Here is a 23600-nt window from a genome sequence, read left to right as displayed (position 1 = left end):
TAATAGCCTCTTAATGTCTCCTTTAAGTGTAACCTAATGTGAATGTGTCATGGGCACCCGGTCCTTCAGCAATGTCTGCTATTCAATGTTTTTTTTTTTTTTTAAGAATTTATTTATTCATTCATTCATTCATGAGAGACACATAGAAAGGCAGAGACAGGGCAGCCCGGGTGGCTCAGCGGTTTAGTGCCGCCTTCAGCCTAGGGCCTGATCCTGAAGACCCGGGATCGAGTCCCACGTCGGGCTCCCGGTGCATGGAGCCTGCTTCTCCCTCTGCCTGTGTCTCTGCCTCTCTCTCTGTGTGTCTCTCATGAATAAATAAATAAAATATTAAAAAAAAAAGAAAGGCAGAGACATAGAGGGAGAAGCAGGCTCCCTATGGGGAGCCTGATGTGGGACTTGATCCCAGGACCCCGGGATTATGACCTGTGCCAAAGGCAGACCTTAACCGCTGACCCACCCAGGTGCCTGTCTTCCTTCCTTCCTTCCTTCCTTCCTTCCTTCCTTCCTTCCTTCCTTCCTTCCTTCCTTCCTTCCCTTTCTTCCCTTTCTTCCTTCTTCCTTTTTCTTTCTTTCTTTCTTTCTTTCTTTCTTTCTTTCTTTCTTTCTTTCTTTCTTTCTTTCTTTCTTTCTTTCTTTTTTTTTTTAAAGTAATCTCTATGGCTTGATCTCAGACCTGGAGATCACAGATCTACCAACTGAGCCATCCTGGTGCCCCACAATGGCTCTTAATCTCATTGCAAGATATGATGGATTAGGGCTTTGACCAGCAAAAAGAGGGGGAAAAAAGGACAAGTATTTATTTTGTCTAGTTACAGTGACCATGATTTCATACTCTGGATACTAAATGACAATGGTGAGCCCTGAGAGCACTGGGAGTTGTAATCTTGGCTAGGAGAAGGGCTGCATGTGGGTATCATGTAGTTTAGACACTGCCAGGTATGGTCTATGCAGTTTTCTCACTTTAGATGCGGAAAAGCAGGCAGTTTCTCAGAGCCTTGAAGGAGCTTCTATATGGATGATATGGCCCTTCCTAAGGTCCAGAAAAGGAAATCTGAATAGCCTAGTCACAAGTGCAGCTCAGCATCCCAGAATGTAAGACTTCTGGAAATCCTGTTAAAGTGCTGACTTTTGCTTTAGTGCAGTGGAACCTCTGCTACAGTCCATCTGTTTTACATCCTGGGGTTTGGGGATCCCTGGGTGGCGCAGCGGTTTGGTGCCTGCCTTTGGCCCAGGGCGCGATCCTGGAGACCCGGGATCGAATCCCACGTCGGGCTCCCAGTGCATGGAGCCTGCTTCTCCCTCTGCCTGTGTCTCTGCCTCTCTCTCTCTCTCTCTCTGTGACTATCATAAATAAATAAAAAATTAAAAAAATAAATAAAAATACATCCTGGGGTTTGAAGGAAGTTTAGAGGTGTCTAAATTCCTGCTAAACTTCCCAGTATATATATGAGGGTGAGGGGTTGGTTTGGGGACAAAAATGGAGAAAAAAACCTTGACATTTTATGAACTCCATGGCAAATCTGGTCTTGTTTTCCGCCCCCTTAGAGATATGGCTTCCATGGATTCTAGGCTTCTCTAGTAATAAACTCCAAGAAGCACGCTCTGGTTTTTACAATTCTAAAACTATGGCTCAAATTGGTTTTTCAATTTTGAATTCTGGTTATGTGAAGATTTTAATTTTTTACCCTGAAACTTCTTTATATCCCAGAACTGCTCCAGTTAATCCCATTTTTGGAGGGATGAGGTCCAGGTCCCTCCTATGTGCCCCAGTTTTCTTAAACTATTGTGTACTAGAAAAATCAGCATCTCTTCTATGCATAGTCTTTGGTCTGGAGCAGAGACAGAACAAAAATGAAGTCTCTGCAGAGAGATATTTGACTCTCTTGTCAGATCTTCAATTTGATGATAAGGAAAGGATGATCTCATTTGACTACACATGGAAAAGTTGGCCTCAGTTTAAGTATGTAGTGAAATCTCAGGTTTTCATAATGGGTGTGGAAATGATTGCAACCTGCTTACAGTTGGAAAAAGGGGTCTCTCCTGGGGACTCTGAGAGATGAGAACCTATAGCAGTGTTCATTTTGCACCTGAAAAAGATATACAAGTTTCAGGAGACATGTTTGTGACTGATTAACCTATAATAGTATTCTCTGGCTCAGGAATGAAAAAACTGGGGAGAAATGGGAAATGGAGTAGCAAGTAAGAAGATATGGTAGGATGCTTCTAAAATGGCTCCCAGGAATCACTGCCTCCAATATTCATCCCTTTTTGTAACTTCCTTTTCTTTAGTGTGGGTTAGATTTAGTGGCTTGCTTCTAATGAATAGAACAGGGCAAGAGTGATGAGATTTCACTTTTAAGACTAGGTTATAAAAGTCTGTCACTTCAGTCTTGCTCACAGACTTTTTTTGTGCTGTCTTGCTCTGAGGAAGTCAACTGCCAACCTGTGAACTAAGGATAATCTCAGACCCACAGCCAATGAGGAACCAAGGCTGACATTCCAATAGCTATGAAAACTGAATTCTATAAATGAGGAGTGAGCCTTGAAGCAGATCCTTCCCCATTTGAGCCTTGAGATGACTGTGGCCTCAGCTGACACCTTGATTGCAGTCTGAGAGATCCTGAATATGAGGCCCAAGTCCAACAGCAAACAGATTTCTTTTTTAAAAATTTTTATTTATTTATTATTTATGATAGTCACAGAGAGAGAGAGAGGCAGAGACATAGGCAGAGGGAGAAGCAGGCTCCATGCACCGGGAGCCCGACGTGGGATTCGATCCCGGGTCTCCAGGATCGCGCCCTGGGCCAAAGGCAGGCGCCAAACCACTGCGCCACCCAGGGATCCCAGCAAACAGATTTCTGACCTAAACTGATTTGTTGTTATTTGAAGCCATTAAGTTTTGGGACATTTTATTTCATAGCAATAGGTAACAGAGAAGATCATCCAGATAATCACAGGAATAACCAGAGGGCAAATGTCCTGGGGCCATTTGGAACTCTGCTTACTACACCATACACATCACACACCTTTGTGTGCAAAGGCGATCATCAGTTTCAACTTCTTTTTTTTTTTTTTTAAGATTTCATTTATTTATTTATTCAAGAGAGAGAGAGAGAGAGAGGCAGAGACACAGGCAGAGGGAGAAGCAGGTTCCATGCAGGGAGCCTGACGTGGGATTCGATCCCAGGTCTCCAGGATCATGCCCTGGGCTGAAGGCGGCGCTATCACACTGAGCCACCTGGGCTGACCAAGGGGAGTAATTAACTGAGGCTCAAGAGCTTTTCAATTTTTTTCACTCTATTATTAATTTATTTTTAAAAAGATTTTATTTATTTATTCATGAGAGACAGAGAGAGAGAGAGGCAGAGACAGAAGCATGAGCCTTGCAAGGAGCCCAATGTGGTACTATATCCCGGATCTCAGGATCATACCCTGAGCTGAAGGTAGATGCTCAACCACTGACCCACCCAGGCATCCCTACACTCTATTATTTATTGAATAATTTCTTCCACATCATTGTTTCCTGTTGCTTGCTTCTAAAAAACAAATAAATAAATATATATAGATAGATATAGATATATGTATGTGTGTTATATATATATATAAAACATATTTATAAGTATGTGTGCTATATGTAGGTATAGTATGTGCAGAGACAGAAAAATGACATAGAATATCATGCTATTCTAATTATTGTTGCTGTTTTAATGTCCTTTATTTTTTTAAAGATTTTATTTATTTATTTGAGAGAGGAAGCATGACAGGGAGGTGGGGGAAGGGTCGAGGGAGTGGGAGAAGCAGGTTCCCCACTGAGCAAGGAGCCCACCATGGGGATCGATTCCAGGATCATGACCTGAACTGAGGACAGACACCTAACAAACTGAGCCACCCAGGTACTTCTTTAATGTCCTTTAATAATATGTTAGTACTGTTATCTTTCTTTTTTTTTTAGTTTAATTTTATTTGAGAGAGAGTGAGTGTGAGAGAGAGAGTACATGAACAGGGGGGAGGGATAGAGGGAGAAGCAGACTCCCTGCCAAGCAGGGAACTCAATGTGGGACTCGATCCCAGAACCCTGGGATCATGCCCTGAGTTGAAGGCAGATTCTTAACTAACTGAGCCACTTGGGTGCCTCTATTGTTTTCTTTCTAAGCATTTTTCCCTGTGCTTTTTATAAATAACTTTTTGTAAATATTGAGAAAATACACAGAATCACAATGAAAAAAATTATGGTAAACTTGTATTTCCTATGTACCAAAGAAAATCTGTTAAACTGCAAGTGTTGTTATTTATCCTATTCAGACAAGAGTACTTAAAGGAGAAAATAAAAATTGAAATCTTTACAGTATTAGGTTTTTTATGCATTAAAAGTAGTTTAACTCTTGGGACACCTGGGTGGCTCAGTGGTTGGGCATCTGCCTTCGGCTCAGGTCATGACCCTGGAATTATGATCCTAAGATGTGGAATCAAGTCCCACATCAGGCTCCTTGTGGGGAGCCTGCTTCTCCCTCTGCCTGTGTCTCTGCCTCTTTCTCTCTCTGTGTGTGTCTCTCATGAATCAATAAACAAAATCTTTAAAAAAAATAAAAGTAGCTTACCCCTTTTAAAAAAAAAAAAAGATTTTATTTATTGATTCATGAGACACAGAGGCAGAGACACAAGCAGAGGGAGAAGCAGGCTCCATGCAGAGAGCCCGACGTGGGACTCAATCCCTATTCCCCAGGATCAGGCCCTGGGCTGAAGGTGGCGATAAACCGCTGAGCCACCTCAGCTGCCCAGTAGTTTACCTCTTTAATAAGCAGGCATTCTTCTGAGTTTTTGTTAAGTATTTACACTTTTAGATAAAGAGTTTACATTTTCCTTGCCTACTTCAAATCATAGGCACATTATTCATTTTGTTGACTTTGTGATTGGAAATGTTTTGTACATTATGTAATTGATCCTTACTGGTATAAAAGAAGGCCACTACTTTTTGTATGAAGATTGCAACCTTGATGAAAGCTTGCAATGTTTTATTTATTTTTATTTTTTAAATTATTTTTTATTGGAGTTCAATTTGCCAACATATAGCATATCACCCAGTGCTCAACCCATCAAGTGCCCCTCTCAGTGCCTGTCACCCAGTCACCCCAAACCCTGCCTACCTCCCTTTCCACTACCCCTTGTTCGTTTCCCAGAGTTAGGTGTCTCTCATGTTCTGTCTCCCTCTCTGATATTTCCCACTCATTTTCTCTCCTTTCTCCTTTATTCCCTTTCACTATTTTTTATATTCCCCAAATGAATGAGACCATATAATGTTTGTCCTCCTCCGATTGACTTATTTCATTCAGCATAATACCCTCCAGTCCCATCCACATTGAAGCAATGGTGGGTATTTGTGGGTTCTAATGGCTGAGTAATATTCCATTGTATACATATACCACATCTTCTTTATCCATTCATCTTTCGATGGGCACTGAGGCTCCCTCCACATTTTGGCTATTGTGGACATTGCTGTTATTGCTGCTATTGTGGTGCAGGTGTCCCAGCATTTCACTGCATCTGTATCTTTGGGGTAAATCCCCAGCAGTGCAATTGCTGGGTCGTAGGGCAGTTCTATTTTTAACTCTTTAGGAACCTCCACAAAATTTTCCAGAGTGGCTGTACCAGTTCACATTTCCACCAACAGTGCAAGAGGGTTCCCCTTTCTCCACATCCTCTCCAACATTTGTTGTTTCCTGTCTTGTTAATTTTCCCCATTCTCACTGGTGTGAGGTGGTATCTCATTGTGGTTTTGATTTGTATTTCCCTGATGGCAAGTGATGCAGAGCGTTTTCTCATGTACTTGTTGGCCATGCCTATGTCTTCCTCTGTGAAATTTCTGTTCATGTCTTTTGCCCATTTCATGATTGGATTGTTTGTTTCTTTGCTGTTGAGTTTAATAAGTTCTTTATAGATCTTGGATACTAGCCCTTTATCTGATATGTCATTCGCAAATATCTTCTCCCATTCTGTAGGTTGTCTTTTAGTTTTGTTGACTGTTTCTTTTGCTGTGCGGAAGCTTTTTATCTTGATGAAGTCCCAATAATTCATTTTTGCTTTTGTTTCCCTTGCCTTCATGGATGTATCTTGCAAGAAGTTGCTGTGGCCAAGTTCAAAAAGGGTGTTGCCTGTGTTCCCTCTAGGATTTTGATGGATTCTTTTCTCACATTTAGATCTTTCGTCCATTTTGAGTTTGTCTTTGTGTATGGTGTAAGAGAATGGTCTAGTTTCATTCTTCTGCATGTGGATGTCCAATTTTCCCAGCACCATTTATTGAAGAGACTGTCCTTTTTCCAGTGGATAGTCTTTACTGCTTTGTTGAATATTAGTTGACCATAGAGTTGAGGGCCCATTTCTAGATTCTCTATTCTGTTCCATTGATCTATGTGTCTGTTTTTGTGCCAGTACCACACTGTCTTGATGACCACAGCTTTGTGGTACAACCTGAAATCTGGCATTGTGATGCCCCCAGCTCTGGTTTTCTTTTTTAATATTCCCCTGGCTATTCAGGGTCTTTTCTGATTCCACACAAATCTTTTTATTTTTTTTTATTTTTTATTTTTTTAAATTTATTTTTGATAGTCACATAGAGAGAGAGAGAGAGAGAGGCAGAGACACAGGCAGAGGGAGAAGCAGGCTCCATGCACCGGGAGCCCGACGTGGGATTCGATCCAGGGTCTCCAGGATCACGCCCTGGGCCAAAGGCAGGCGCCAAACCGCTGCGCCACCCAGGGATCCCTTTTTTTTAATTTTTTGATTCCACACAAATCTTAAGATGATTTGTTCCAACTCTCTGAAGGAAGTCCATAGTATTTTGATAGGGATTGCATTAAATGTGCAAATTGCCCTGGGTAGCATTGACATTTTCGCAATATTAATTCTTCCAATCCATGAGCATGGAATATTTTTCCATCTCTTTGTGTCTTCCTCAATTTCTTTCAGAAGTTGTTCTGTAGTTTTTAGGGTATAGATCCTTTACCTCTTTGGTTAGGTTTATTCCTAGGTTCCTTATGCTTTTAGGTGCGATTGTAAATGGGATTGACTCCTTAATTTCTCTTTCTTCAGTCTCATTGTTAGTGTATAGAAATGCCACTGATTTCTGGGCATTGATTTTGTATCCTGCCACATTGCCGAATTGCTGTATGAGTTCTAGCAATCTTGGGGTAGAGTCTTTTGGGTTTTCTAGGTACAGTATTATGTCACCTGCATAGAGGGAGAGTTTGACTTCTTCTTTGCCAATTCAAATGCCTTTTATTTCTTTTTGTTGCCTGATTGCTGAGGCTAGGACTTCTAGTACTTTGTTGAATAGCAGTGGTGAGAGTGGACATCCCTGTCTTGTTCCTCATCTTAGGGGAGAGGGTCCCAGTGTTTCCCCATTGAGAATGATATTTGCTGTGGGCTTTTCGTAGATGGCTTTTAAGATGCTGAGGAATGTTCCCTCTATCCCTATACTCTGAAGAGTTTTGATCAGGAATGGATGCTGTATTTTGTCAAATGCTTTCTCTGCATCTATTGAGAGGGTCATATGGTTCTTGTTTTTTTCTTTTGTTGATATGATCTATCACATTGATTGCTTTATGAGTGTTGAACCAGCCTTGCATCCTGGGGATAAATCCCACTTGGTCATGGTGGATAATCTTCTTAATGTACTGTTGGATCCTATTGGCTAGTATCTTTTTGAGAATTTTTACATCCATGTTCATTAGGGATATTGGTCTATAATTCTCCTTTTTGGTGGGGTCTTTGGCTTTGGAATTAAGGTGATGCTGGCCTCATAGAATGATTTTGGAAGTATTCCATCTCTTTCTAGCTTTTGGAACAGCTTTAGTAGAATAGTACTGTTTCTTCTTTAAATGTTTGATAGAATTCCCCTGGGAAGCCATCTGGCTCTGGACTTTTGTGTCTTGGGAGGTTTTTGATGACTGCTTCAATTTCCTCCCTGGTTATCGGCCTGTTCAGGCTTTCTGTTTCTTCCTGTTCCAGTTTTAGTAGCTTGTGGTTTTCCATTAAATGTGTCCATTTCTTCTAGATTACCTAATTTATTGGCATATAGCTGCTCATGATATGTTTTTAAAATCATTTGTATTTCCTTGGTATTTGTTGTGATCTCTTCTTTTTCATCCGTGATTTTATTTTTTATTTTTCAATGAGGTATCAGCATATACGTATCTGAATGGCTAACATAAAAAATAGTGACAGGGACGCCTGGATGGCTCAGCAGCTGAGCGTCTGCCTTCAGCCCAGGGCATGATCCTGTAGTCCCAGGATGGAGTCCCACAGTGGGCTCCCTGCATGGAACCTGCTTCTCCCTATGCCTCTCTCTCTGCATTTCTCATGAATAAATAAATAAAATCTTTTTTCAAAATGGTGACAAATGCTGCAGAGGATGTATAGAAACTGGATCAGGGCAATCCCAGTGGCCCAGCGGTTTGGTGCCGCCTTCGGCCTGGGGTGTGATTCTGGACACCCGGGATCAAGTCCCACATCAGGCTTCCTGCATGGAGCCTGCTTCTTCCTCTGCCTGTGTCTCTGGCTCTCTCTCTCTCTCTCTCCCCCCCCCCCCCCCCGTCATAAGTAAATAAAATCTTAAAAAAAAAAAAGAAAGAAACTGGATCACATTGCGGTAGGATTATAAAATGATACAACCAGTCTGAAAAAACAATTTAGCAGTTTCTTAAAAACTAAACATTCAAATACCATAAGACACAGCCATTGTAAACCTGGGCATTTACCCCTAAAGACATGAAAACTCATTTCACTACAAAATTTTGTACAAGAATATTTATAGCAGTATTATTTGTAATAACCTAAAATGGTAAACAGCCTAGATGCCTTTAAACAGGTGATAATTAGGGACGCTTGGGTGGCTCAGCGGTTAAGCGTCTGCCTTTGGTTCAGGGCCTGATCCTGGGGTCCTGGGACCGAGTCCCACATCAGGCTCCCTGCATGGAGTCTGCTTTTCCCTCTGCCTATGTCTCTGCCTCTCTCTCTCTCTCTCTCTTTCTGTGTCTCTCATGAATAAAAAATAAAATAAGAAAAAACAGGTGATGGTTAGACAAACTGTGGTTCATCTATACCATGGAATACTACTTAGCAAAAAAATTAATCAGTGGCTGATACATTCAACAACATGGATGAATCTCCAGAGAAGTCAGTTAAGTGAAAAAAATCAATCCCAAAAATGTAGATATTGTATGATTACATTTGGTTAAAAGGGTGATAGTTATTAAGGCGGGTTATGAGCACTGGGTGTTATATGTAACTGATTAATCACTAAATTCTACTCCTGAAACTAGTATTACATTGTATATTAACTAATTGGAATTTAAATAAAAACTTGAAAAAATAACATTCTGAAATTTCAAAATTATGGAAGCACAGAACAGATTAGTAGCTAGCAGGGGTTAGGAAGGGAGTGGGGCTGGAGGAAAGAAAGAACATGTGTCTAGCGGCACCTGAGTGGCTCAGCCTTCAGTGTCAGACTCTTGGTTTCAGATCAGGTCATGATCTCAGGGTGGTGGGATTGAGCCCTACATTGAGCTCTGTGCTTATAAATGTGAAAGGTGAAACAATAATTCTTCTAGAAGAAAAATAGAATACCTTCATGTTCTTAAGGTAGGCAAAAGTTTTTAAATAGAATGAGGCATCAACTATAAATAAAATATTAATAAATTGAACTTCACTTAAATTAAAAGCATCTGTTCTTCAAAGACTTCATTATCAGAGTGAAAAGGCAAGCCATAGCCTGGAAAAGATATCTACGATACACATATTCTACAAAGATCTTATATCTTAGTATGTACAAAAACCTACAAATAAATAGAAAAAAAACTACAAACTGATTTTAGTAAAGTAGTCAAAGTTAAACAGGCAGTTCAACAGAGATGTTATCCAGTTATCCAAGTGACTGGCATGTGAAAGGATGCTAACATGAGCATTCATTAGGGAAATACAAGTTAAAAATCACTTGGAGATACCACTACCCACCTACTAGTATTGTAAAAATTAAAAAGACTGGCAATACCAAGTACTTAAAAGTATATGGAGCAACTGGAACCCTTTATATTCATTACTGATACAAGTGCAAATTGACATAATGACTTTGGAAAATGATTTGGTAGTATCTTCACAGATAAATATAAACCTATTTTATGATCTCTTGTATTCCTAATAGAAATGAATACTATGTCTACCAAAATATGTAAGATTGATCATAGATTTATTCATAAGAAAAAACTGGAAACCCACACAAATATCTATCAATATAGAAAAATGTAGCAAGATTTAGAGTACTGCAGCCAGCAGACCTGTCACCTGTTTTGGTATGGTCAATGACCTAACAAAGGTTTACATTTTGATTTTTTAATTTTTAATTTTTTAAAGATTAATTATTCATGAGAGACACACAGAGAGAGGCAGAGACGTAGGCAGAGGGAGAAGCAGGTTTCCTGCAGGGACCCTGATACAGGACTTGATCCCACGACCCTGGGATCACGACCTGAGCTAAAGGCAGACACTCAACCACTGAGCCACCCAGGTGCCCCAGGTTTTACATTTTTAAGTGGTTGAAAAAATAAAAAGCAGGAGTAGTATTTTGCAATATGTAAAAATTATATGAAATTTAAATGTCAGTGTCCATAAATAAAGTTTTATTGGAATACAGCCGCACTGTCTATGGCTGCTTTCATGCTAGAATAGCAAAGTTGAGGACATGTGACAGAGAACATCTGGCACAAAAAACCTAAAATATTTACTAAGTGGCTGAAGAAATTTTTCTTACATCAATAATAAGGACTCATCTTAGAGTCTTAATGTTGACAAAAACATGCCAGACACGTATCATTACACTGACTGCACTCAAATGAAGTTCAAGAATACATAAAAGTAATCTATGGTGCTAGAAGTCCAAATAACGGTCACTTCTAAGTGGAGTCAATGTTTACAGGGGAACATTCTGGCATCCTGGAAATAAATGTTCTCCATCTTGATCTGTGTGTGGTGATTGCCTGTGTATGCAAAAATCATGGAGATGTATATATTTCTTCATGTAAATTATTCCTCTAAAAAAAAAGACTAAGGCTGAATTTGCATTTTTCATCTCTCTTCATTTCAATATAAACCTAACTTTTTCAAATTATTTGCTAGATGAAATTATTTGTTTCTCCCTCTCTAAATCTTGAAAGAAAATTTTTGTTTTGTTTTGGTTTGGTTTTTTTGAAAGAAAATTGATGATCCGGGCTGCTCTGTCCAATTTAGGTAGCCACATATAGCTGTTTAAATGGGAATTTATTAAAAATAAACAAAATTTAGGGCAGCCCCGGTGGCTCAGCGGTTTAGCGCCGCCTACAGCCCAGGGCCTGATCCTGGAGACCCAGGATCGAGTCCCACATCAGGCTCCCTGCATGGAGCCTACTTCTCCCTCTGCCTTTGTCTCTGCCTCTCTCTCTCTCTCCTCTCTGTGTATTCTCATGAATGAATAAATAAAATCTTAAAAAATAAATAAAAATAAACAAAATTTAAAATTCATTCCTCCAAGTAGCCAGATTTATTTATTTATTTATTTATTTATTTATTTATTTATTTATTTTATTAATTTTTTTTTTTAAGTAGCCAGATTTAAGAGGCTCAAGAGCCACACGCAGCTAGTGGCTACTGTTCTGGAGAGTGCAGATACAGAACATGGAATCAAGGGGCACTTAGGTGGCTCAGTGGTTGAGCGTCAGCCTTTGGCTCAGGGCCTGATCCCTGGGTCCTGGGATAGAGTTCTGCAAACGGCTCCTACAGAGAGCCTGCTTCTCCCTCTGCGTGTGTCTTTCATGAATGAATACATACATACATACATACATCCATACATCTCTAAAAAAAAGAACATGGAATCCAGTTTTACAGAAAGTTCTATTGGACAGCGGTGCTCCAAAATGTTACATAAATGTTACCCTCATTTACAGGTGAGGAAATAGAAGCCTAGAGATACCGCTATTACACGGTGCTGCATACACTTCTTTTCCCACATTCACTGCTCCAGGTGAACTCTCAGTATATCATTAATTTAACAAATCCGTAATTATATAGGAATCTATTCTAAATTCATAACCACGCAGAGAAAAAAGCATTTTCTTTGTTATAAGTTATAAGATACTTAGTTGCAGACTGCCTGATTAATCCCAGGAATCTCCCTTATAGTCACACCGTCCGTAGACACTCTCACATAAGCCCGAATGGATCACACGCTTATCCATGAACATCCCCCTCATAGTCTCAAACACAACCTGACACACACCACACTCTCCCACAGTCCTCGCGTCCCCTGCAGGGGACACTTGGGTACAAACACGAGTCCTTGAAGTAAGCGTCAAACGCCGATGCCTCTTGGGGCAGAAACCTGGTAGTCACAAGTACTGGGTCTGAGCCAGGGCTCCTGTCTGAGAAACCCGCACCCTACCCCCTGGCCTTCTGCAGCTTTCTCAGCCCTGGACTACATTTCTCTGAAGGTATCACTTCAAGACCCAACTTGGTAACCCAACTAGGTGGCCTCCTTGGGATTTTCTGGGGGGAGTCACTTGAGTAAAACGAAATAGGTCGGCTCACACTTTCGTGAGCCGCTCCCGATTCCGGCCAGGCCGCAGAATGTTGGCCACTGCCTCTTGCATTCTGTGGGATGGAGCTGGTGGGGGTGGGTGCACACTTTTGGACTACATTTCCCGGAGGCCACCGCGTCCCCGCGCCATTTCGTACACTTATTCCGTTACGTCTCGACGCAAGGATCCAGTCTGCAGCGGCCAGGTGAGTGGACCGCCCCACTGGGACCCGCACGCTGCGTTTGGTTTGTGGAGCACCCAGGAGGAAGTGCCCATGTGGCGCTGGGAATACCGGTATGCCCGCTGGAGCTCGGTGCTGGCAGGAGTCGGGACGATCCCGGCTCCGGACTGCGTTTCTCCTGAGTCGTAGCGCTCCTTACGGTTAATTCCTTGCGGAAGTCGGCCTTGCCGTGGCGGGGTGGCTGTGCCCTTCTCCGCCGGCAATATCGGCTACCGTCACTTCGGTTCCGAGTGGCAGGGGCGTGGCGCCATTCGTCTGGTTCCCCCGCGTCGGCGGAGTGCAGTGCAGTTGGCACCCCTCTCCTGGCAAACTCGGCACCGTGACTTTGGTTCCGGGAGGACGGGGTCGGAAATAGGTCATCCTGAACGTTCTACCGCGTGGGATGGGTGTGTGTCCGCTTCTCTGGCGGCGCGATGGGCCCATCTGCCGTCTTCTAGCGCTTTTGGCGGCTGGGATCCTTGGCACCTGTGTACCCCGCTGTGACAGGGACACAGTCCGTTGAGAGTCGCGCGGGTCCAGGTGCTGTAATTCCTTCATTTTACTGTGCAGAGAACGAGCCTATTTGTGAAGCTGCCCCTATAAATGAGGATTTACACCTGCAAGTGCCCTAGGAAAGGGAGAAGACCACCGTAATAGGATGCCCCATTCTACTTTGAGGGCCCTGTGGGGAAAACCATCTAGCTTGAAGTTGTTGTGGGAGATGATCCTCAATTGTTTTGTCGGCTCTGAAAAGGGCTTGATAGCCCATGATTATTTTCTCCGTTCTACTTTTTCCAACAGAGCCGAGCAGGAAAGGGAACAGGATGTCTAAAAAGCTTGCCTAAAATAAGTTGTAATTTTTTTTCTTCCCTCAAGTTTCTGACTTTTCGAGATGTTGCTGCCTCCTGAAACATCTTTTTTTTTTAATTTTTATTTATTTATTTATTTATTTATTTTTTTCTCCTGAAACATCTTTTTTTTTTAAAAATTTTTATTGGTGTTCAATTTACTAACATACAGAATAACCCCCAGTGCCCGTCACCCATTCAGTCCCACCCCCCGCCCTCCTCCCCTTCTACCACCCCTAGTTCGTTTCCCAGAGTTAGCAGTCTTTACGTTCTGTCTCCCTTTCTGATATTTCCTCTCCTGAAACATCTTAAGGAGAAACCAGCCAGGTGCCTGGTCCTTGGCACAGCTGTCCCTGTAAATGATGGCACCGCAGGGATGAGCTCACTAAGCTAACTACATTCTCTCACCACGCTACACCTCTCCGTTCCACCCAATGACAAAGCAGCCCTTTCTGGACTGATTTTTGATGAGAGAGAACTATACCCTCTGGAGGATATTAGAAGATCTTTTTATTTTTTTTTTTTATTTTTATTTTTTAAATTTTTATTTATTTATGATAGGCACACAGTGAGAGAGAGAGAGGCAGAGACACAGGCAGAGGGAGAAGCAGGCTCCATGCACCGGGAGCCCGACGTGGGATTCGATCCCGGGTCTCCAGGATCGCGCCCTGGGCCAAAGGCAGGCGCCAAACCGCTGCGCCACCCAGGGATCCCTAGAAGATCTTTTTAAAAAAGATTTTATTTATTCATGAGAGACACAGAGAGGCAGAGACATAGGTGGAGAAAGAAGCAGGCTCTCTACAGGTAGCCCGATGGGGGACTGGATCCCAGGACCCTGGAATCATGAGCTGAGCCAAAGGCAGATGCTCAACTATTGAGCCACCCAAACACCCCAGATTTGAAGATTTTTAATTTAACTTTATTATGGAAATTTTCAAACATAGAAGAAAGTAATATGAACCCCAATGTGCTCAACACCCAGCTATAATTTAAAACATTTGCAAATATCCTTATATCTATCCTTCCTCCTTTTTTCCCCATAGCATTTCAAGAATTATATAATTTTATCCATATGTATGCATATATAGCCAAAAAGAACATCATTTTTAGATAATTACCATGATTTTATCCCGACTTTAAAACCTAACAGTAATTCCATAATATTAGATACGCAGTACCTATTCAGGTTTCCCCAGTTCTTTCAAAGATAGGTTTTTACAATTGGTTTGTTCAAATCATGGTCCAGATAAGGTCTACACAGTGCACAGTGCTTTAATCTACAACAGTTTCCGTTCCATGTTTTGCTTTTGTTTTGCTTTAACTGGTATCACTGATTTGTAAAACAAAATAAAACAGAACAAAAAACTAGGTTATTTACAGAATATTCTGCGTTCCACTTTTTGGCTAATAGCTTCCTTGTGGTGCCATATAATTTGTTCCCAATGCCCCATATTTCTGTAAATGAGTGGTTAGCTCTAGAGGCTTGATCAAAGTCAGATCATATTTTGTATAAATCACATTTTCAGGCCAAAGTAATTCATAGCTGAATACTGAACTACTGAAGTACTGTGTACTTCTGTTCATCATGTCCTGAGGCTTTTAAAGTCTGGTGTCCCACTTCTGGTGATGCCATATTTTTAAAAAATATTTTATTTATTTATTCATGAGAGACCCAGAGAGAGAGGGGCAGAGACACAGGCAGGGGGAGAAGCAGGCTCCATGCAGGGAGCCCAATGTGGGACTCGATCCCAGGTCTCCAAGATCAGGCCCTGGGCCAAAGGCAGATGCTCAACCGCTGAGCCACCCAGGCATCCCTGGTGATGCCATATTGATCAGTAGTCAAGTGCTGTCCACTTAATCCTTTTATAAAGTCCCCCCTTCCAGGATACCTGGGTGGCTCAGTGGTAGAGTGTCTGCCTTTGTCTCAGGTGGTGATCCCGGAGTCTAGGGATCAAGTCCCACATCAGGCTCCTGCAGGCAGCCTGCTTCTCCTTCTGCCTGTGTCTCTGCCTCTCTCTGTGTGTCTCTCATGAATAAGTAAATAATCTTAAAAATAAATAAATTCCCCCTTCCTTTTTCACCTATGAATAGAGGAAGGTATAGCATCCTCACCCCTCTGCCCAGCAAGGGGATTAAACTCTTAAGATACTACAATGTTTTGTGGCCCTTGAGGCCACACAGTACATAAACACATAGATACAGTATATCTATGGTATTAAAATTTCATAGTTGGATGGTGATAGGGAAAAAAGCGATGTCAAAAAAGACTCTTTGGGAGCTAATAATGAAAAAAAAAAAGGTTAAGAAACACTGACCTAAAGGTTATAATATCAATTTATGATTGATGGTGAAATCTATAATTTCATTAAGGATTACACATAGTGACCTGTTTTTTTTAAGGAAACGAGTTTATTGGATGCACCACAAGGGGGCAGTGGGCAAGACAGTAAAGTAGAAGCTGTCTGCCTACCTACAGTGATTTAAAAAATTATCTCACTTCCTTCTGCATTTTTTAGTTCAAGTTCTATAAATAAGAACTTTTCTACATCAGCTGTTTTGGCTATCTGACAATTCAGTTCACCTAGGAAGACAAAAGTCGATTTGATTCTTTCCCTTTATGGGTTAGTTTTCAGAGAAATGAGATGGTGTCTTCCAACCTTCTAAGGAGTCTCAAAAGTGAGTCCATTTGAGTACTATGTAACTCATGGGTTTTTGAGATACATTTGATATGTTTCAAACCATTGTAATCCTTTTTATTTTTTATCTCCAACTGCCCTCTGTTTAACCAGTGGGAGTCCTTTCTGGTCAGCTCCTATGTCTTTTGACACAATTGTATAAGAACGGATAGCTTATTTGCTTTCTGGCACAAGTTGTCCCAAGTTCACCTTGTACATTTTCTGTGCCAGACCTGAAATGAGCCATTTCTCTATGGAGTTCCGGTTCCTCTTATGGGGCTTGGCATATAGAGACAACATTGGATATTAGGAGTATTCATTGCTTATGGATATATAACAGACATAATCATTATTAATTCAGAATTCATAGAAGTTAATAAATTTCTATACAGTTGTCCCAGTACTGTCCTATATAGCTGTCTTTCCTCTGATCTGAGATCCATTCCATAATCATATCTAGGATCACACATTTATTCAGTTATCACAACTCTTTAGTCTTCTTTAATCTGAAACAATTCCTGGGCCCTTTTTGGATCCTTCATTATCTTGACATTTATGAAGAGTACAGGCCAGTTATTTTGCAGGTTGTCTTCAATTTGCATGTCTTCAATGTTTCCTCCTAATTGGATTCAGATTATGATTTTTTTAAAAAAGATTTTATTTATTTGAGAGAGAGAGAGAGCACAAGTGAGGGGTAGAGGCAGAGAGAGAGAGAGAGAAGAAACAGACTCCCCACTGAGCAGGGAATCCAACACAGGGCTCCATCCCAGGACCTGAGATCATGACCTGAGCTGAAGGCAGATGCTTAACTGACTGAGCCGCCCATGTACCCGAGTTTACAAGTTTTTGGCAAGTAAAGTGCTTCGGTTCATTCCCCAGTACCTTCAGTTATCTTGTGTTTTGTACTGCCTACGTTTGATAGTACTTTCTGTAAGAAAGTTAGTTCATAAGGCTCTTTTTTTTTAAGATTTTATTTATTCATGAGAGACACATAGAGAGAGGCAGAGACCTAGGCAGAGGGAGAAGCAGGCTCCTTGCAGGGAGCCTGATGTGGAACTAGAGCCAAGAACCCCAGGATCACAACTTGAGCCAAAGGCTCAACCACTGAGCCACCCAGGCGTCCCGTTCATAAGGCTCTTCTTAATCATCATTGGAAGTAGAGGTCTTCTCAATTTAGTTTCAGTTTAGGTTTCTTTTATATAAATGAAGTTGAACACTTTTCAGATGTTTAATGGTCCATTGGGCTTTTCTTTTTTTATGAATTGTCTTTGTTTTGTTCTTACTAATAATGATTTTTAATCTTTCTCTTGGTTTTTAAAGTAAACTCTTTTGGTCATAGGAAGAGTCACTCTTTTTTATTTAAGTTGCAGATATCTTCTCCCAATTTGTTATTTGTGTTTGTATTCTTTTCTTGATGCGATTTTTAAATATAGTAAAATGTATTCATTTGATTGTAAGAAATAGAAAGGCTTGTCTCCTCCCAACTTAGAAAGAACTCAACCATTTTTTTTCTTTTAACATGCCTGTGGCCTGAATGTTTGACCCTTCCAAAAAATTTGTATGTTGAAATCATTGTGCCGAAAATGACAGTATTTCGAGGTGGAGCCTTTGGGAGGTAATGAGATCATGAGGGTAGATTCCTCATGAATGAGATCAGTTCCCTTATAAAAGAAGCCCAGTGAGGGTACAATAAGTCTGTGACCAGGAAGAGGACCCTCATTTGGTAAACCTGACTCCCTGATCTTGGACTACAAGCCTCCAGAGCTGTAAGAAATAAATTTCTATTCTTTATAAGCTGACTGGTCTGTGGTATTTTGTTATAGCAGTCCAAATGAATTAAGACTGGCATTTTTATGATTTTTACTTTTTCATATTTAGATCTCTTATCCATTTGGAGTTAATCCTGGTATGTGGTATAAAATGTGGATCCAATTTTACTTTTTTTAATAACATTTATTAAATAATCTCTTTCCCTAGAGATCAGAGGTTCTACTATTCCATTAAAATGTGTCTATTCAGGTGCCAGTAGTCAGTATTTTAGTGATAGAGACTTTATAGTATTTTTTAAATCTCTGTTTTCTTCTTTTTCTAGGTATTTCCTGGCTATTTTTGCTTTTTAAATTTCCTGCTTAATGAATTTAAATTTCATTTGTGTATCACCATACTTGTTAGTATATTTATTGGCATAATATTTAATTTATATTTTGATTTATATATCAAATATCCATGTTTGGAGAATTAACCTCTTTATAATATATCATTTTAGCCCATGTATTCTCAATCAGGGTGATACTGCCTCCTAGGGGATGAAAACTGGTGTTGGACGTGGAGTGAGAAAATCTTAGATACTGGAATTGTTTGTGGCTCTCCAAAACACAATTTAGCCAACAAAATCTTATTCCTCATTATTTACTCTCTCATTGACATTTCTTGGGTATCACATGAACAGCACCTACATTAAGGTCATAGAAGATATATGTATGCAATAAAAATGATACCCCCCCAAAAAAATCACTACTCCAAAAACCTGTGGCAAATAGGTGGCTGTAAATGGAGAACTTTCAACTGATTGCTCAATCTTGAAGTTGTTATTACAAGAAGTGGCCTTGCATGGGCCCATTGGCTGCCTTGTGGATGTTATTTATATTTGATCATGCTTTTGTGTTTGACTTGGGATTTGAGGATCAAATAAAAATGTTTTATTATTCTATAGAGTTATTCAACACCTCATAAAAGACAAATTTGGACTTAGCTAAGGAATGATTTTTTTTTCAAAGGATCAGTGCAGTGAGGAAAGGAAGGCTTGTAACTGGGAGAACATTCCAACCCCAAGATCTGCAGGAACCTAAAAGGTCAGGCAGAAAAGAATTTTCTTTTATACAGAGGGTAAACAAGGCCAGAAAGAACGGAATGTGGTGGCCTGGGATGAGTGGGTGTTCAGCTGTGTAGATTTGTCCTCTGCAGTCCGCTGGGAAGGGGCTTGAGTCATTGTTAAGAGGGTTGTTTGCATTCTGCACTGGCTCAGAATATAGCATAGGCCAGCTTTCAAGAGCCTGGGAGAAGGAGAGAAGTCTGGCTAAAGTTTGGTCAAGTGAAGTTATCAAGCATTTTGTCCAGTTAGGTCAGTGGGGTCCAGCAGCCCGCCAATCATTTATGAAACAAGGAATGGCCACTTGGAGCTCTGCCTGGCCTTGTCCAGTTAAAAAGAGGAGGGGGGTAATCCTCCAGTCTTATCTAAGCTATATGGGGAAAGGAGATTCGTTTCATTTGGCTATTTCCCAAAGATTGAGAGGGTATCTCTCATCATGGCTATTTTCAGGATTATAGATTTTGGGCCAAATTTAACATTGCGAAACCCATCAATTATGTCCAGTGCTGAGAAATGAAAATGTTGACAATACGGGAATAAGATCAAGCAACTATTTAAAAGTTTCGTCTATCTAGTAGAAGTTAAGTTCATTAACTAAAAGTAATTCTTAAATTAATTTTTCCTTTTTCTGGAAGAGAATGGTTTTGAATGATAAAGATTTGATTACATTGTTTATATTATATACTTATATAAATATGTATGTCACAGTATATCTGTCCTATTAAAATTTCATGGTGGAGGGAGACAGGAAAAAAGGTGTCTAGAATGGCTCTTCAGAGAGACCATGGAAAAAAAAATGTTAAATGCTGTTCTAACCATTTATTCAAATCTATTTTTATGTCTTTCAGGAGTATTTCAAGTTTTTCTTCTTGCAGCTTTTATGCATTTCTTGTCAAGCTTGGGCTTAGGTATTTCATCCTTTTTATGGCTTTTCTTTATTATAGTTTCTATGTGGTTATTGTTTTATATATAAAGGTCATTTCTTTTAATGCTAATTTTATATCCTGCTAATTTACTAAGCTCTTTCATTATTTGTTGTACTTTTTTTTTTCTTTCATTGTATCTCATGGGGTTTTTAGGCATGCTCTCTGTTATATCTCTTGGAGTTTTGCCTATCCTTTTCCTATTCTTGTTGCTCTTGTTGATTTCTCTTGCCTTTTTATTTGGCTAAGATAGCTAATACAATGATAAATGATAGTGAGAGCAGTGGGTATTCTTGTCTTGTTTCTACTATTAACCTGAAAATAGAGTGCTGCTATAAGAGGCAAACGAGCATTTCTTAGGATTAAAAAAATTCAATTCAGGGAACACAGATTCAGGTAGAAACCAAATAGTGTCCCACTTGTAAAGTGAAAGCAAGGATTTTTTTTTTTTACATGAGTTAAGAAGAGGGGAAAAAAAGGCTAAACTACTCTTGGTTATACACTAATCAATACTGATTATATCTTCAGAAAGTCCACAACCATCAGTCTTATGATCAGGATCTATTCTCCAAACAGAGAGGCATAAGGCAGATTCTCTGAAGTGGTCCTTCTTGCTTCATTTTAAAATGGCTCCACTCATGTCAATTTTCCCTACTATCATTAAAATAGTCATCAATTCCTATTTCTTACTGTGTCCTTATCAGGAGTGGGTGGTGAATTTTGTGAAATTTTTTTGGCATTTGTGAAGATAGTATGATTTTCTTCCATAGAACAAATAACATCGTGGATTCTATTAGTTGACATTTGGTTTTTGTTTTTTTTTTTTTTTTAATTTTTTTTTTTATTTATTTATGATAGTCACACAGAGAGAGAGAGAGAGAGAGGCAGAGACACAGGCAGAGGGAGAAGCAGGCTCCATGCACCGGGAGCCCGACGTGGGACTCGATCCCGGGTCTCCAGGATTGCGCCCTGGGCCAAAGGCAGGCGCCAAACCGCTGCGCCACCCAGGGATCCCTTAGTTGACATTTGAATGTCAAACCATCTTTTTATTACAGAGAAAGTCCCACATAATCATGATTGTTTTTTAACATGCTGGCAGGGGTTTTTTTTTTTGCTGGTATGTCAAAATCTGCAGTAGTATTTGTGATACAATAATATATTTGGGTTTTATTTTGTTTTGTTTTGTTTTGTTTTATTTTATTTTATTTTATTTTATTTTTAAAGATTTTATTTACTCATGAGAAACACACACAGAGAGAGAGAGAGAGAGAGAGAGAGAGGCAGAGACACAGGCAGAGGAAGAAGCAGGCTCCATGCAAGAAGCCTGACAGGGGACTCTATCCCGGGTCTCCAGGATCACACCCTGGACCAAAGGCAGGCGCTAAACCACTGAGCCAACCGGGCTGCCCTATATTTGGTTTTTATCCCTAGTTCTTGACTCAGAGCTCCTAACACCCTTGGAATTTTCTGAGTGATAGGAGTGTCTTTTATTTTTCATAACAAGCCCCTTTTGATCACACTTGAATTTATGCTAATGAAGTGGCTGGGGTGGGGCCCCTAGATAGTCTCAGAAGGGATTGGAGTCACCAGAAAGACTAAGTGATTAAAGGATTGGAACTTTCCAACCCATCCACTGACCTCTAGGAAAAGGGTGGGTGGCACTGGAGGTTAACGGCCATAAAAACTCTTGCACTTGGAGATTCAATGAGCTTCTGGATTGATAAACACATTGAGCTATTGTGAGGGTGGCACTCCCAGGGAATGGAAAGCTTCAAGCATGCCCCTTGTCCAAGCCAATACCTTGTCCTATGCATCTTTTCCATTTGTCTGTTCCAGAGTTCTGTCCTTTATGACAAATTATAAATGTAAGTAGATTACCTTCTTGAGTTTTGTGAGCCATCCTGGCAAAGTATAAAACCTAGGATGGGGTTGTGGGAGTCCCCAATTTATAGCTGATTGGTCAGAAGTACTGATAGCCAGGGATTTCAGATTGGCTTCTGGATTTAGGAGCAGCCTTGTGGGATTGTATCCCACAATCCCTATCCTAACGATGTGAGGTGTTCTGGAAAACTAGCACCCTCTGAGTTCCTTTTCAGCATGAGGATTAAGGAGAAGTCTGAACTGAATTCCTACTGTCTTGGGTGTATTCCATTGGATATGTAGGTAGGCTAAGATTTTTCTAAACTCCCTCAAAGAGATGAAATAAAGCTGGTTCCATGGTGCTTATTTTGTGGGCTCTGAGGCAAGCCTGATCTGATCTCATGGCTTCTTTTTCCCTCTCCAGCCCTGCCTTCTCTGGACTCTGCATTTCTCCAGGAGAAGAACCCAGAAAACTGATCAGTCCTGACAGTACAGTTCTAAAAAACATGCCCCATGTGAGTTGCTATTTCATTTTTCCTTCTTGAAGTGCAATCAGCTGTTGTGTGAACACCACATTTTATTTATCCCAAAATTTTCTGCCTGCCTTAGTTGCCTAAGGGAATCATTGCTCCCCAATTTTTCCCATTCAGTGACTGACTGATCTTAGCAAAGAGCTCCATTCTTCTCTAAATGCTTTTCCCCTCACCAGACAGTGTTTAGGTGTTTTTTCAGTTCATTCTACATATTTTACATGCAAAGTCTTCTGCCAGCAGTCCTAAGGAAGCAGAAATGTCTCCCCTTAAGAGCAGTATTAGTATAATGGTTTGGTGAGGTAGTTATATGGAACACATGGCAAACTGATCTCTACAAACCTAGGTTTCCCACTTGGAAGTGAAAGCATTTCTGCTGGATCTTCCAAGTCTCAGTGTGTGACGACATTTTCTGCGAGGCTTTTAAGAATGGATGGCAGTGGGGGAGAATGGATGGGGGAGGGGGTGCCTGGGTGGCTCAGTGGTTGAGCATCTGCCTTCGGCTCGGTGTGATCCTGGGGTCCTGGGGATCCAGTCTTGCGTCCAGCTCCCTGTGAGGAGCCTGCTTCTCCCTCTCCCTATGTCTCTGCCTCTGTCTGTGTCTCTCATGAATAAATAAATAAAATCTTGGGGAAAAAAAAAAAGAATGGGTGGGGAACTTAGTTCTGAGAAGAAGAGATCTTGCCTCTTGTATAGTTTCCTGTCAATGCTGTAACAAATTACTATAAACTTAGTGACTTAAAACAACACAAATTTATTATCTGTACTTCTGGAGGTCAAAGTGAAATTGGTTTTACAGGCTAAATCAAGGTGTTGGTAGGTCTGTGTTCTTCTGGAGATTCTGGAGGAGAATCTATTTCCTTGCATTTTTCCAGCTGCCAGAGGCTGCCCACATTCCTTGGCTCATGGCTTCCTTCCATTTTCAGAGACAGTAATCATCATTCTGACTTCTGCTGTCATTATCGCCTCTCCTTCTCTGACCCTTCTGCCTGCATCTATCACTTAAAATACTCTTATGACTACATTGGGCCCAACCAGATATCCCAGGATAATCTTCCCATCTAAAGATCCTT

General features: G+C 40.6%; 1 protein-coding gene across 1 annotated transcript in view; it reads left to right on the top strand.

Moving 5' to 3' along the window:
• LOC112643723 (uncharacterized) overlaps positions 1 to 23600 on the top strand; it is a 59659-nt gene that overhangs the window by 25190 nt on the left and 10869 nt on the right. The window contains exons 10-12 of the mRNA XM_049110127.1: positions 12644 to 12896; positions 20063 to 20122; positions 22422 to 22512. Of these exons, the coding sequence (XP_048966084.1) occupies positions 12644 to 12896; positions 20063 to 20122; positions 22422 to 22512 (404 nt within the window). The remainder of the gene's footprint in view (positions 1 to 12643; positions 12897 to 20062; positions 20123 to 22421; positions 22513 to 23600) is intronic.

The sequence above is a fragment of the Canis lupus genome, chromosome 1 (assembly GCF_003254725.2).
Source record: "Canis lupus dingo isolate Sandy chromosome 1, ASM325472v2, whole genome shotgun sequence".
Taxonomy (NCBI): Eukaryota; Metazoa; Chordata; class Mammalia; order Carnivora; family Canidae; genus Canis; species Canis lupus.
This window is presented reverse-complemented; position numbering and strand designations above follow the sequence as displayed.